Source organism: Zonotrichia albicollis, chromosome 2, assembly GCF_047830755.1.
Source record: "Zonotrichia albicollis isolate bZonAlb1 chromosome 2, bZonAlb1.hap1, whole genome shotgun sequence".
Lineage (NCBI taxonomy): Eukaryota > Metazoa > Chordata > Aves > Passeriformes > Passerellidae > Zonotrichia > Zonotrichia albicollis.
In genome coordinates this window covers 16,657,985-16,673,460 of record NC_133820.1, presented here as the reverse complement: position 1 = coordinate 16,673,460, position 15,476 = coordinate 16,657,985, and the positions used below count along the sequence as shown (strand labels likewise).

The 15,476-nt window shown below is 44.3% G+C and overlaps 1 protein-coding gene across 4 annotated transcripts in view; it reads right to left on the bottom strand.

Annotated features, from left to right (window-relative positions):
• Positions 1 to 10,914: 10,914 nt before the first annotated feature.
• The window catches only part of PDE9A (phosphodiesterase 9A), a 59,292-nt gene continuing 54,730 nt past the window's right edge, over positions 10,915 to 15,476 (bottom strand). For all 4 annotated transcript variants that reach the window (XM_005488984.4, XM_005488987.4, XM_005488986.3 and 1 more), the window contains one exon: positions 10,915 to 14,878. In XM_005488984.4, coding sequence (XP_005489041.1) covers positions 14,828 to 14,878 — 51 coding nt within the window. In that variant the 3' untranslated portion in view covers positions 10,915 to 14,827. The remainder of the gene's footprint in view (positions 14,879 to 15,476) is intronic.

Here is a 15,476-nt window from a genome sequence, read left to right as displayed (position 1 = left end):
TGGCAAATTAGAACAAAAGACCCCAGTGATCCCTCTGCTCAGTGTAAAGCCACCCAAATAAGATTTAAAAGATTTTTGGTCAAAAGCAGTCATATCAAATCAAGCTCTGTCCCTTCTCTCCTCTCCATGGACCAGCCAGGAGGAAGTATCAGCACAGGTACAATCTACAATAAAAAGAAAACATAAAAAGAGGGAAATCCTCCTGTTTCACCAGCAGAGACCCCTGAGCACTCAGAGCACTGAGGTTTAGCAGCTCTGTTTGGATGTGTCAGGCATGGAGAAGCTGCTGCTCCATTTTCATTTCCTGTAAAAAAGCAATGGGTATATGACATATTTTTTGAAAAATATTTTTGCTAGGATTTTTCTCCTGAGAAGCTGAGAGGCTTCAGAAAGAAATGTAAATAATAACTATTTAATGGCTGTGGAATGTAGTCTGGAGATGGTTTACCAACAGGTGCATCTTTGATTGGTCTCACGTGGATTGTTTCTACTTGATGACCAATCACAGGTCTAGCTGTGTTGAGACTCTGGTCAGCTACAAGATTTTATTATTAATTTTTTTTCTTTGCTAGCTTTCTGATGTCTTCTTTCTTTTTTCTTTTAGTATAGTTTTAATATAATAATATAATATAATATAATATAATATAATATAATATAATATAATATAATATAATATAATATAATATAATATAATATAATATAATATAATATAATATAATATAATATAATATAATATAATATAATATCAGCCTTCTGAAACATGGAGTCAAGATTCTCATCTCTTCCCTCATCCTGGGGACCCTGCAAACACCACCACAGGTATATTCAGGAAGGCACTGGAAACAAGTTGATTAAATCAAAAAGCAAGAGGGTTTTTTTCACTCTCAGATTTTGTTGTGCTTTCTGGGAAACCCAGCAGCGTTGTGGAGGTACCAGAAGGGAAATAAATCCATGTGTGAATTAATCATAGCTACAGTGGGTATTTTCACCCCCGACGAAAGAAGAATGATGATGAGGACTCCATCTTATCAGAAGGCTAATTAATTACTTTATTATACTATATTATTCTATACTATATTTCATTATATTACATAATATCTAAACTGAATCTGCCAAGCACTCAGCTTCACAGAATCTTGTGGCTGTCACCCAACAGTCCTGACACACACACAAACACACACACTGCCCAGAATGCCTGATACCAGAGATTTCCCTCTAATGTATAACCCTCCTTTTTCATTTTTAATTCTTATGGAATTTAGGGTTTTGTCTTCCCCATTGTTTCTTTCACCTCTCAGTGTCTAATTTCATTTATCAGCAAACCTAAAGTTTATTTGTAAAAGCAAAGATCTTTTTCTATTCATCAATCAGTGGAATCCTTCCCATTGTTTCTTTTATCTCCCAATGCTGGTTTTATCAACCAGCAGACCCACAGCTTGTTTGTAAAGACAAATCCACTATTTCTCTCAACCTGTTCAGTGATTCTGTGGTGTTTTCCTGCCCCTGGACAAGAGACAGGGGGTGTCCCTGGGAGCTGATCCCACCCTGTCCATCTCTAAGCCATGGGGGACATTGATGCCAGAGAAGCCCAGCTGCCCTCAGGCTTTGCTCCAGAGCTGGGGGAGCCCCCAGTTTGCAGCACTGAGCTACCAAACCCTGCCCAGAGAGAGCTCCTGTCCACCTGCAGCACACCACACATGTGGGGGGACAGAATGTGAGAAAATAAAGATTGTGCAGAAGGTAATCTCACCCCTGAGGAGCTGCAGCTGCACTAATCACCAAAGATCAGGAACAGGCCTGCTCTTAACAGGCCGCAGCTGTGTCCAGTGAGGATGAGTGCTATAAAAGAGTGGGTTAGCTGGGTGAGGAGAGAATTGGAGTTTGTTGTTTGTGCTGAGAGAAGATGCCCATGAGAAATCACTGAGAAGGTATGGGAGCTTTGCATTAAGGTGACAACACACCCACACACACAGAGCCCCTCAGCTCAGCCTGACTCAGCCCTTCCAAACCTAAAAAAAAGGGAATTTAGATCTAGTGAGCACCAACTGCTCCTTTTTAACCTTGACAGAGCAAAGCCAGCTCCTCTTGGAGCAGACAGGGCTGCACCACCCTGTGATGGGCACTGAATTACCCAGCCCTGACTCACCTGAGAGTGGCAGTGACCTGTGGTGACACTCTGCCCTGCTTGCAGGCAGCACGGGGCACTGATTTCCAGGGAAATCACATGTGGTGAGTAAAGCACACCCCATGAAAAGGAAAAGCCTTTCCTGGGGATGGCAGAGGCTGCCAGGGTTCTTTGCTTTGTGAGTTCAATGGGCTCCTGGTACTCAGCTGGGCTGAGCACAGTGTTCCCAACTCAGCTCATCCACTTACAATAAAATGACTAATTCATGAGGAAACTGTATCTAAATTATGCTGGTTTAAATTCATCAGAGGGGAACACAGGGATCTAGGGCAGGAAGGGAAAGTCTTCCTGGAGCTGAGGTTTCAGCCTCTGGGAAGTGAGCAGAGCCCCTCTGTAGAGTTTCCTAGAAGGATTCTGTCTGTTTGTTTGTCTGCCTGTCTGTCTGTAGAGGAGCTGCATCAGTCCCTGCACACCCTGCCATGGGGAGGAGTTGTCCAATCAGAAAATCATTCCTGAGCTACAACAGGAGAAACAAACTGGGGCCATCACTGCCGCTGCCACAGGCCAAACAAGAAACTTCGGCCAAAAAAAACCCAACAACCAACCCACCCCCCACCAAAAAAAACAAACAAAAAAAGTGCAAATGGCTTTGCACTGGTAACTTCTTTCTGGAGGAGTGTAATTAGTGTTTTACTGCTTGTGTTCTTCATGCTGGTGACTTTCCTGACTTCTCTCCCAGATGATCAGTACTGTGTTCACCCAGAGCTTCAGAGCAGGACCTGCACAAGGACTGAGGTGGGAGGAGGAGTTTGTATTTTGGGATACACCCTGAGAAAAACTAAATCACAATAGTGTACAGAACTGTGACTTAAAAATTGGGAAGAGAAACTGCTGATGAGTAAAAGTTTGGAATAGAAACTGCTGAGAAAGCTCATGAGTACCCCTATAAATACCTGTAAGCCTCAACTATTGGTCTGCAGTTGGAGGGAAAACTTCCCCCACTGTACCCAGCGCTGTATTGCTCATACTTTACCATATTAATTAATAAATTCATTGCTGCTTGAATATTGGCCTAGTCAAACTTCTTATTTTTAACAGCATGCAGTGCAGCCCTGAAATTAATGTCCCTTTTTGGGTTATGTGGTCAGCTCCTTGAGGCAGGAACTGTGCTTCACTTCCCACCTGCAGCCTGCTCAGCAGTTTGGAGCTACCATGGTTTGAGGCCTCCTCGCAGAGAAAGCAACATGCAGGATTGGAAGTGGAAATAAAATTAATATCATCTGCTCTAACTTCTCCCAGGAAAAGGAGACAGCCATTCCCATCTTATCCTGGCAGGGATCTGTCCTGAAAGATGGATGAATTTTAGACTGAGAGGCTCCCAGAGCAATGTGACAGTTCTGTGGAGCCGTGTGGATCAGCACTGTGGAAGTGCTGCTAGAGCCAGACTGAAGGAGCAGGGTTTAGATTTGAGAGATTTAGTCTCAGATTTGAGGTCAGAGTTGCAGCTTGGGCCAAACCCATTTGGGATGATTCACACCAGAGACCTTCACTATGAATAATAATAATCACATCTGTGATTATTGTAAAATTGCCAACTGGTAAATATCTGCTTGATATGGAGGGAGAAAATACTGGAAAAACTTCATGGTGGACGCAGTGTTGAGAGTGTGGCAGACATGTTTTATGAAAATCCTTTCCTTAGGATTTTTCCTCCTGAGAAGCTGAAAGACCTCAGGAACAAAATGTAAACAATGATTATCTGCTGCTGTGGAATGCAACAGGAACATCTGGGATTGGTCTCATGTGGTTGTTTCTAATTAATGGCCAATCACAGTCAGCTCGGACTTTCTGTCTGTGACAGAAGCCTTTGTTATGATTCCTTCTTTTTCTATTCTTAGCTAGCCTTCTGATGAAATCCTTTCTTCTATTCTTTTAGTATAGTTTTAATGTAATATATATCATAAAATAATAAATCAAGCCGCCTGAAACATGGAGTCAGATCCTCATCTCTTCCCTCACCCAAAAACCCCTGTGAACACTGTCACACAGACGGGGTGAGCTGTGGCTCCATTTTAGCTGCTGTGGTTTTAGGGCATTTTTTTTGTCTTTCTGGTGGCTCTGCCTGTGGAACCACTCAGGGCTGGGTGGCTGATGTACATTTCTTATGGATTCATATTCCTGGCAGAGGTGTTGGAAGTGATCAGTAGCTTTTGATAGTTGCAAAATTTACTGCCAGCACCATGTAATCACTGAGAAAAGTGGTTATTATCCTCTCCACCCCGCTAACTCCTCGGGGATAAAAATAATCTGAAAATTTTGTGTCATTTTCTTCTTTGATCCTCCCTTGGCAATTCTTTAGAGCAGTGGTTGTGCAGCTGGGAGTGGGGAGACTGATGTGGGTGTCATGTGAAGGATTTCAATGTGTTCTGTGAAGGGATAATGAAATGAAACAGCCCTCAAAGATGGGGAGTCCTTTCAAATGATTAGTTCCCTTCACCTGTGTAGAGACAGACATTAATATTCTTCTGGGACTTTGTGAACAGCATGTACCAGCATGAAAAAAATGTTAGGCTCTTATACATATCCTTGTTATTATGCTGCTTTTCCTTACATGAGAATACATTTAGATGGGCTCAATAGAGGCTCTTAATGGAGTGGAGTAGCTGATACTATAAGGCTGAAAAAATGAGATGGTGGAGAAGATGAAAGGTTTCAGCTTAGGGCAGTGTGGGACATGGCTGGGGCTGACGCCAGCTGGTGAACCAACCTGTGCTTGGGCAGGAGGAGGTAAAACCATGCCTGATGTCCTTCCTGCAGCCATCACAAGGCAGGAATCCACCTGTTGGGCCTCCTGCACCCATGAATCTCTAACTGGGATTTTGTCCAATGAGCCTGGTCTGCAAATTAGTGTGCAAACCTTTGTTAAAGGTTGTACTGCAACTTGAGAAACACACCAGCAGCGTGGAGACATTTAGCTGGTGTTCAGGTGACCTCATTCAGGTGCTTGGCAGCAGTGCCCAAGGCACCCTTGTGCCTTTGATTTAGCCCTTGGAAAAAACAATTACGAACCTTGTATGAAGGATTACAAGCCACGAAAGTTTAAGCAGAATGATAGTGAATTTATCACAAGGTGAAAAAGTAGATTTTGGGGTTTTTGGTATGGGGGATCAGGGGACAAGATGGAGGGATCTGGGCATGTCCAGCCTTTCTTCTTGGCCTCCATCTTCTGGGTGATGTTGGCACTCACAGATTGGTTTAGAATAGAAGCTCAGTGTCTAACATAGGTGATAGGTATTGGAAAGTAATTGTAAAACATTGTACACGTAGTTTTTAGTATAAAAAGATAACACCGCCCTGGGGGCAGGCAGACTGCCTGGACTGTCGTGCTGAGCAGACCTTGGCAGGACAGGAGAAAGAATTTTATAGGTAAGGAACAATAAACAACCTTGAGACTGAGAAATTAAGAGCTCTGACTCCTTCTTCAAGTGCTGGGCTGGGAAAAGAGACACTCTAACACATCTTGGGGTCACTCTGAGTAGCAGAAATCCCAAGACAGTGATTCCTCCTCCTCCTCTGGGCAAGGGAGGAAGGAAGAGGGAGCCCCAGAGCACAGAGCATCCATGGCTGTGTCCCAGGCAGCAAGGGCAGCAAGTGCCACACACCCAGAGCTGATTCAGGCACTTCCATCTGCCCTGCTGTGCTCACAGCCAAGCTCATTTTCCAGGCACTTCTTGCAGGCACCAGCCTGCAGCTTCAGGAAGACTGCCCTGGGTAAATGCACATTCAGAGAGCACATTTTGATAGGATTCAAGGTGGTGAAATGAACTTTTTGCTGGTCTCTGAAAAAGGCTCAAAAATAAAATTTAAAAACCTCAGGCAAACCCCATCTGGCAAACAGGCTTTGATTTTGACCCCACGCTATGGAGTAATAAATCCATCTGTGAAGCAAAGCACAGGACTGAGTTCTTTTATTGAAAGAATGTCAATGTGAATAAAGGTTGTAATTCACTTTTACAGTCTGCAAACACCATTCTCACTCTGCAAACTCTGAGTTCCTCCTGCAAGTCACGCCATGGAACCCCTCTGCACGTACAATGTGACTCTCAGAGTGATTATTGTCTCCCTGGTTAATGAGTGATCATTGTCTCTCCTGGGATGAGAAAAGACCTTTGTCCTGGAGATAAATTCAGAGGTGTCACAAGGTTGTTGCACTGGAAATAATGGACTTGATCTCAGCATTGAAAGGAGTAAACTCTGAGTTAGCCTGCACAGTTCATGTTTGAAAGAAAGAGCTGCACCATACTAACTGGTGCAAGCTTTTAATACTAATCAGCTTGTAACCTTTTCAATTTAATTTTAGGTATTTTCATGCAAAAGATGCCTGGATTTATGGAACACCTACATGAAGCCATGTGAATGTCTGTAATTCAGTGCAGTTCAAAGCCGTGGGAGCTGCTGAGTGCTCACAATTTTCTCTTCAGTAGAAACAGTTAGATAAGTACATAAATAAAAATGTAAGCTTAGAAATGCAATTTTTTCTTGCCTTTTGCATACAGTTGCCAGTGGATGAGCTGTCCTAGCTCTGTTTTATGGAGTTGCAGCCATCAGGCAGCGCCTGATGCTTCCTGCATGGGTGGAAAAGGCAGCTTAGAGCACAGGTCAAGGATTAAATCACCCTGCAGGGTGGAGAAATGACACAGATGGGAGGATAAAATGAAAGACTGTAAATAAAGGGGACATTCCTGTACTTTTTGTCCATTACAAGCCAGGATCTCCTTGGCTCTGGATGACACAGCCTTGACTCAACAACCCTAAAATGGGTGAAGTGTCCTCTGCAGGGAAAGGAGCTGGGAAGAGTCACTGCCCTGGAGATCTGCCCTTGGCAACACACACAGCAGGCAGGAGGATGAGGAGGATCAAATCTTGGGTGAGGGGGAGAAAAATGAAGAAGAAAAGAAATGAAGACATGAAATCATCCTTTACGACACACACTGCCCTGGTGAGCTGTCAGGAGGACATGGTGGTTTAGACCCCATAACACTTAGGAATATATCTTTTAGACTTGTGACCCCAAAACCTTTAGGAATATATCTTTTAGACCTATGATCCCATACCATTTAGGAATATATCTTTTAGACCTATGATCCCATAACCTTTAGGAACACATTTCTTCAGCTCTACTCCCCAATAAGAAATCCCCTCCCTGAGGCCAGTCCTGGAGGCACCAGTGGGTTCAGTTGCCCTGGGCAGCTCTGGGGATTGATGGGAGGGCAGCTGCCCCTGGGGAAACACCAAATTCCCAGTGTGGGCAGGGTTTGGTGGGTGTTTAACCTGCTGCCTGCACAGCTCCCTGTGCTCTATCCATGTCTTTGCTGCCCAGCACCCTCCAGGGATCCCAGCCCCAACCATGAATTTCCATGGCTGTTCCAAAGCCTGGCAAGGAAAAATGGTGGAAAAACCTTCTAACAGGCATGTAAGGAGTTTGTTTTTTAATATAACTCTGCCTGAAATTAATTTTTTTTTGGAAGGGAAATAATAATTCAAACACATAAGCACTGTTCTGAATGCTCATTTCATTTAGCTGGGGCTTGCTCAGTAAAGAAAATGAAATTTCAGGCTTTCAAGTTTGTACTGCTTTTTGGGCTTTTGGGGTTTTTTGGTGGGGAATTTGCTCATCAAAAGGGAATTCTTTCTACCTTCCTCCCAAGCCTGCTGGTGCTTAAGGAGTGTTTTGGCAATGCCCTGAATAACAAGCTGTAATTTTGGCCAGCCCTGGAGAGGCAGCAGCAGCACTGAAGGATAAATTGGCTCCCAGGGCTAACCCAGGGCAGCTGCTAGCTGGGCATTCCAGAAGGCATGGCTTGGGCACACAAATTTGAGCAAGATTTATGTGGTTTTGTGTTGATTTTCCAATGCCATTTTCCAGCCCGGAGTGTGTCCCAGCTGTCTTGAGCCCAGAGTACCATCAGTGGGCTGAGAACAAGAGAACAAGGTTTTTTTTGGTTTTATTTTGTATAAAATGACAGAGCTGCTCCAAGTCCCTGTCAGTTTGGAGCTTGAGGGCAGAGGATCTGCTGGGTCTGCCAGCCAGGCTGTAACTGTGCTTCCACACAGTTTGGAAAGCAGATTTTTCCTCAGAGACTTTACAGCAAACGTTGGCTGCGACAGCGCCGGTCTGCACTTTCCAAACCCTCCTGGTTCTAAGTTTGTCTTGCAACAGAGCCAAGAGTGGTGTTACAAAATTGTCTGCAGATAGCTGCTTTCTGTGTGTGCTTGCGCCTGAGTACACCTGTGATTCCTGACTGCCTGCCAAAATAGCCAGAAAGCTTTTCTATGTCTGTGAGTTTGATTTCTCACTAGGCAGGAGCCAGATTTGCTGCACCTCAGTGTCTGACCTGTTGGTTACAGCTCCTTCCTTTATGGGGACATCCAAAAAGTGGGGTTGGCCACAAGTTTTTATTTTCTGGTAATGGGAATTGTTGGGTTTTGCATCCAAAAAACCACAAGGTGCTTTACAAATGTGGATTGTTTGAAAGGAGATGGAAGCCCCGGCTTGCTGACTCATTCTAGAAGGGATTTGAAGACAGTGGCAGATTATTAAATTTATTATTATGATTTACTGGTGAGAGGAATAGCAGATTTGTCTTTACAAACAACCTGGTAGATAAAACTAGCACTGGGAGATGAACAATGAGAAGGATTCTACTGATTGATGAATGGAAAAAGATATTTTGCTTTTACAAATAAACTTCAAGTTTGCTGATAAATGAAATTTGACATAGAAAATGAAGGAAAAATGGGGAAGAAAACCCCCTAAATTCCATAAGAATTAAAAATTAAAAGGATGGTTATACATTAGAGGGAAACCTCTGGTATCAGGCATTCTGGGCAGTCTGTGCCTCTCAAGTACCTCAGCCAATGGGGAAAGACAGAAGGGAAATACAGCTGGGAAATTGGGATAAAAAGGAGGCTGCATCCTCCAAAAATCTGACAGATGCCAGGGGAATGCCCCATGGCCTCTTCCTTTATTCCAATAAAGTAAAAGGACTCCTCTGTCTCCTTTTTGGACATAAACCTCTGGTGTTTGTGGATTAATTTTCCTAACACTGGGGCTTTTTTGCCATCACAGCATTCACACATAGACATCCAAGGTCCTATTTTTAATCCCACAGACCAGGTGTCAGGACCACGGACATCCCTCTGGCTTTCCTGAGCAGTCAAGACTCCTGCCAGGGGGCTCAAAGACCCTGGCACAGAGTCCAAGGTGCCCCTGTGGTTTTGATTATGACCCATGGAGCGAATTACCAACCTTAGATGAAGATCTGCAAGCCACAACAGTTTAAGTAAAATAATAGTGAAGTTATCACAGGGTGGAAAAGTAGATTTTGGGGTTTTTGTAACAGGGGTTCAGGAGGCAAGATGGAGTGATCTGGGTGTGTCCAGCCTTTCTCCTTTTTCTTCTTGGCCTCCATCTTCTGCTGTGATGTTGGCACTCACAGATTGGTTTAGAGTAGAAGCTCACTGTCTAACATAGGTGATAGGTATTGGAAAGTAATTGTAAACATTGTACACGTAGTTTTCAGTATAAAGACATAACACTGCCCCAGGGGCAGGTAGAGTGCCTGGAACTGTCCTGCTGGATGGACCTCGGCAGGGCAGGAGAAAAAAAATTATAGATAAGATACAATAAACAACCTTGAGACTGAGAAATTAAGAGCTCTGACTCCTTCTTTGACTACCAGGCTGGTAAAAGAGACTTTCCAACTTTTCTTGGGGTCCCTCTGACCAGTGAGAGATCCCAACAACCAGGCATGAAGGTAAACTTGCTCTTCAGATGTTTTTAGAGAGAAGTTTGCAGCAAAAACTTGTTGTTGAAATGGGAAAATTGAACAGTGCATGGCAGTGCTTCTCCTGACAGGCTCAAACTCCCACATGGGGCAGATGCTGTTATTGCTGCTCAGAGCAGCTCTGAGATGAACAATTTCCATGCACAGACACTCCTGTGGCATTACATGGCTCCTGTATGAACAGACACTAAACCTCCCTTGTAAATTGGCTGCTGTGGGGGCACTCCCATTTTTAAAAAGCTGTTCCCCTCCCAAGACATGCAGCCTCAGTTTGATCTGATTATCAAACCATAATAAAACACAGAATAATGGGCTGTGGGATCTCACAGCTTTTTTTTTTTTTTTTTTTTTTTTAAAGAAGTAAAATCTCAGAGCTCATCATTAGTTTCCCAGGATAAATGGTGTGGGATTGTTATAACCCATTTCATGTTCAGCTTTGATCACAAGTCTAGGACAGCAGTGCAAGGCTGGGGAGCACCTGGCACTGTCATGATGCTGAAAGCTGCAACAGGTCAAGAAAATTCTCTGTAAGACACCTACAGTAAGCAGAAACAACGCTGAGACACAAAACCCACTCTTAAGTCATTGGAACAGGGGGAGAAAAGATTAAATCACACTCAGACATCTGTCTCCCCGCCTCAAAAAAATTTCATTCTCATGCTGAGTCTGGTTTTAAAATGTCACCTTGAAAATGTGTGACATTTTAATGGGCTGATTGCCTGAGATTCTCAAATCCTTTAATTAGCATATGAATCACAATGTTAAATATTGTGGGAAAAGCATAAGAAACTAGAATTATGAAAGAATGCCTTGCATTTCCCTTGGTTAAACATATCTTGGGAGGACTGTCTCATAGAAATCTAATATTACAAAGACAAATGAGATTAAAAAAAAAATACTGTGGTATTCCCATTTATACCATCAGCTCGTTGTGATTGCATGTTTGTTTTTTTTTTTTTTATTTTACAGCTGCCTGTGAAAGCAGCCTGGGTGTTGCCTGTTCTTTCAAAAACCCTCACAGCCCATGACAGCATCACCACAGCCACTGCTGCAGCCCTGAGGATGGGCTGCATTCCCTTTTCCCACATTTCTGATGCAGCTCCAAAATATTCAGCAGGATTTCATCAACGTCTTTTGTTCATCTCTCTCCAGTAAACAGGTTTTTTTTTGGTTGCTCCTAAAAATGTTGCAGGCCAAAACAAACCATCAATTCCCAAAAATCCTTCAGTCAGAGAAAGCCAAGGAAGAAGCTCCTTTGTGCCAGGACTGTAGGGAGCAAAGCAGATGCATAAATAATTGCTGGATTAGGGTTTGTGGTTAGAGAAAACCCTTCCAGCTGAAACAAAACTTCCTGTAAGGATCTAACTCTTAGGAAGTTTTGGTGGGAGGAGGGGGCAGTGAAGTTTGCACAGCAGCTTTTCTCATCTGCTGTGAGCAGCTCAGTGCAGGAGCTGGCAAGGCCTGAGCAATTGTTGATGGCTCCTGCACAGGTCATCCATCTGCCCTGGGACAGAAATCTGCCTGAATGGAGATGGCAAATTCCATTTACTTGTGCAAAAGTGGTGAAGAATCCCACAGAGGAACAATCTGGGAACGTACTTTGGATTACAAGATTGAGGAAACAAAAAGGGCACAAACCACATGTTGTAGATGCCTAATGAGAGGACTGGCTCTCACAATTAAAAGATAACTACTGTGTGAATATTAAGAAAAGCTTTAGTGATGTATAGTTATGTTATTGTAGTTTAGATGCCCTCTGTTCTCCCCACAGTTCCCTTTCCCCCTGTATTGTTGCCATCACACAGCCTGGGCTGTCCAGGACAGGTACAAAGAAGCTGCACAGGTGTCCCTTGCATGGGGCAGCTGGGAATGGAAAAGCTTGGGGGTGCTCAGGGGGTGAGGCATGGCAACAGCTGAGCTCCAATCCAGTGACAAGAAAGCAGTTTGCACTGATAAATGGCACAGAAGAGCTGACTGACAGACTTTGGGAGGGGCCAGGGCTGGCTGATGCAGGCCCCAGGGGTATAAAAGCCTGATCCTCCATCTTGAAGATGAACTGGGGATGTGGTGTGCATGAGGGGCAGTTCCCAGTGCTGCAGTTTTTTCCTTATGTAGTCCTTTTTTGTATTTTTGTCAAGGTTTAATAAACCTCTTCAAATTTTCAAAGTGAGCAATTGTCTCTCACACCACATAAATCAGATTCTACCTTCAAGTATCAGAAGTTTGAGGTTAATCAAAACTAGGGTGTAGTTCATCCATTCATGAAGATTCTGTGTGAGTTGGAGCTGACCCTGGGCTTGGATCTTTCCATTTCCCTTGGGATCTGTTCAAATCCAGGGATCAGAGCCCTTTCCAGTTTGCAGCAGAAAGCCCAAAACCACACACAAAAAGCTGTTTAAAGGAGGAGGCACCAGCAGACAGAACCAGCTGTGAGTCCTGGGTCTCTGGTAGGAACAGAGTAGAGAGATGGAAGTTTTGGGGTAATTTGGATCTCCCTGAGATATTGGAGAGTAACTGCAATAACACAATTTATGTGTTAATGAAAGAGACCAAACACCGGAAATGGTGCTGGGGGAGAAATGAGAGATAAACTCAGGATTGATGTGCAGAAACAAGAGGAGAACTATCTGAATTTCCAGGGCAGGAGGCAGGATTTGCTGTTCAGGGCTGGTACCAGAGATATGCCAGAGAGGCTGAGCTGCCTGAAGTGTTTCCAGGGCCATGGGGAAAAGGATTTTCCCCATTCTGCTCATCCCTCTGACAAAACAGCTGCAGCTTTGGGATTTACAGAGCTGGGGGAACAAGGGGAACCTGAGCAATGTCCATGCCTGTGACTGTGTCCTGGGTTGACTATAGGATGCTTTTATCTCCAATTGTCTTGCTCTGTCTATGCTGAATAATAAGTTTTTTACCTTTAAGATGTGTTCCAGAGAGTGAAGGGGGAGAGAAGAAGCTACAGTTTGTGTTCAGACACTGCACTCACTCCTACACATTCCTGCTCCTGGCCTGTGCTGTCTGCGGATGGACAGACAGCAGGACAGAGCTCTCCTTTTCTTTTAGTTTAGCTAGCTGAAGCAAAGAAGTTCCTGGACTGTGGTTTTTCCCTTTTCTTTGGAGCTGTTTAAACCTGCCCTGGCCTGAACACCCAGGGGAGCACTGGCAGCTGCACCTGAGGCCCACAGGGCCGGGCCGGGCTTGCGACATTTCCATCACTAAGAGACTGAGCGAGCTGAGCTACAGCCCATGGAGGGACTTTCTGAGTTTGTCATCTCTTTTAGGGCAGCAAGGGGTTTTATTGTTTAATATTGCTTAGGTTTTATTGTTTAATAAACAGGTTTTTTCCACTTTTCTCCAAGGAGGTATTTTCTCCCGGACCGGTTGTGGGGAGGGGCCGATTGAATCTACTTTAATAAAAGAGCCCCTTTGGTGATTCTCTCCCAAATTTGCTCTGAACCAGGACAGACTGCCAGTGTGGGAGATCTCTGCTCCCACACCATGGTAGGGCCTGAAACTCTCAGAAAAAAACACTTTTCCCAGGTGGAAGAGACCAGGTGAGCAGCATGGCTGTGGCTTGATTCCTGTGGGGGGTTTATTCCACCCTTCCCTTTGGTGAGGTGGTGCCCAGTAATCAATCCCAGCGCTGTCTGCTCTCACTGCTGCAACACCTGGGCACAGCTTGGCTCCCAACCAGCACTAAACCATCCAGGGTTTCCATGATGTACCACAGGAATAATTCCAAGGCTTTCCATGATGTACCACAGGAATAATTCCAAGGCTTCTCCTCCAAGGAAAACCATCCCTCCCCTCCCCAAGCCCCTTCCCTTGTACTCATTATTCGTAGTCTCTCATGGACTCTTCTCATGTGAACACATACACAAAATGAAGCAATAACACCCATTTCTGTAGAAGAATATATTATTTAGCAGATCGGTTTAAAAGTTAAAAAAAAAAAATCTGTACATCTTTGAAGGTGTCTCTTGTTGGGTTTTTTTTTTTTTTTGCATCAACAAGGATAAAAATGTGTGTTTGCACCGAGGTTTTTTAGCTTTGTGCTCCCTTCTTTGCTAATGCTGAAGGATCCCATGGTGTCCAGCTGTACCAGGCCGCAAAACCACCCTGCAAACTCACTAAGGTTTCTTCTGATTTCTTCTAATGTAGAAAAAAAAAACAAAAAGAAAATTGCATCCACTATGTTGGGCTCCTGAATGTACTGTGAACACTATAAAATTCAGAGAATAATGAGGAGAAATATGTCATTAGGGCCTACCAGGCAAACAAAAATGCATGCCTGGACCCTTGTCAGTGTATAAGCATCTGGTGAGCTATGCTGTAATTAGCATCCTGCTGTACACATACAGAGAATATCTTGACTAAAACAACCCCTGGTGCCAGGGGATCATGTCCCAGAAAAGGCTCCTTGGCTAAACTCTGATTTGTCTCTACAGACTGTGGGCAGCTGGGTCACCAGGAAGGCAGATCTGCTGAAGGATGGAGCTGTGCTGCAGCCTGAGCAGTGTCCACAGGGAGAATCCTGCCAGGAGGCTGTGATGGGAATACTGGAGCCTGGGAAATCCTGCCAGGAGGCTGTGGTGGGAATGTTGGAGCCTGGAGAATCCTGCCAGGAGGCTGTGGTGGGAATTCAGAGCCTGTAGAGGGAATTCAGGAGTCTGGGAGCCCGCGGTGTCCGACGGCAGCAGCATCTCTGTGAGGAGGCTGCAGGCTGTGGGTCCATCTCTCCCTGCATGGTCCCACTTGGATTTTGATGTAGTCACCACCTCTGCTTGGCTAATGGAGCATTTCTCAAAGCAGGGCAGCCTCAAGGCTTGTGGTTTATTTGTTCAAAGGCTGTTTCCTCTCACTTTTCGGTACTGCCAGTGGTCAGACCTTCACTTTTCTGTTTCTGCAGCTGGAATGAAGAGCAGAGCAGGATTAATCCCCCTGACTCACACTCACAGTGCTGCTGTGAGTCCCACACTGAGCTTCCCACAAGGCATCTGCAACATTTCCTGGGAAATAATAGGCAGCAGCTTGGAATATCACAGTCTTTGTTTCATCCAAACAGCTCTGGATGAACGTCCTGGGCAAGCAGAACTCAGTTTTTCTCATCAGCTATTGTACCAGGCTCTCAGATTATTAATTAAGTCCTCTTGTTTCAGAATATTTCTGGATTCAAGCAGCTCCTATTTTTTAAGGCCTCTTACAGTGCCAGTACGCTGCAATTAAAGCTCCATCAGTTTGTATAGAAATGCTGTTTTGACAGATTCTGTAAACCAGGAGTAAAATCTCAGCTAAACTTGAAAGTTGAATGAAACTCAGAAAGTCTGGCAGCTGTATTTGAGTTCTTTTGCCCTCCTTCAACAAATGCTCCTGTCTAAATGGAAAAATGCCCAAAAGGCTTTGTTCTCCTTTAAAATTTAGTGCTCTCAGAGCCTGTGCTCTTTGATCAACCAGCCTCAGTACTTGAAATGCTGAGGGGCTTTTTCTCCAGAGCACTTGGGAGGAGA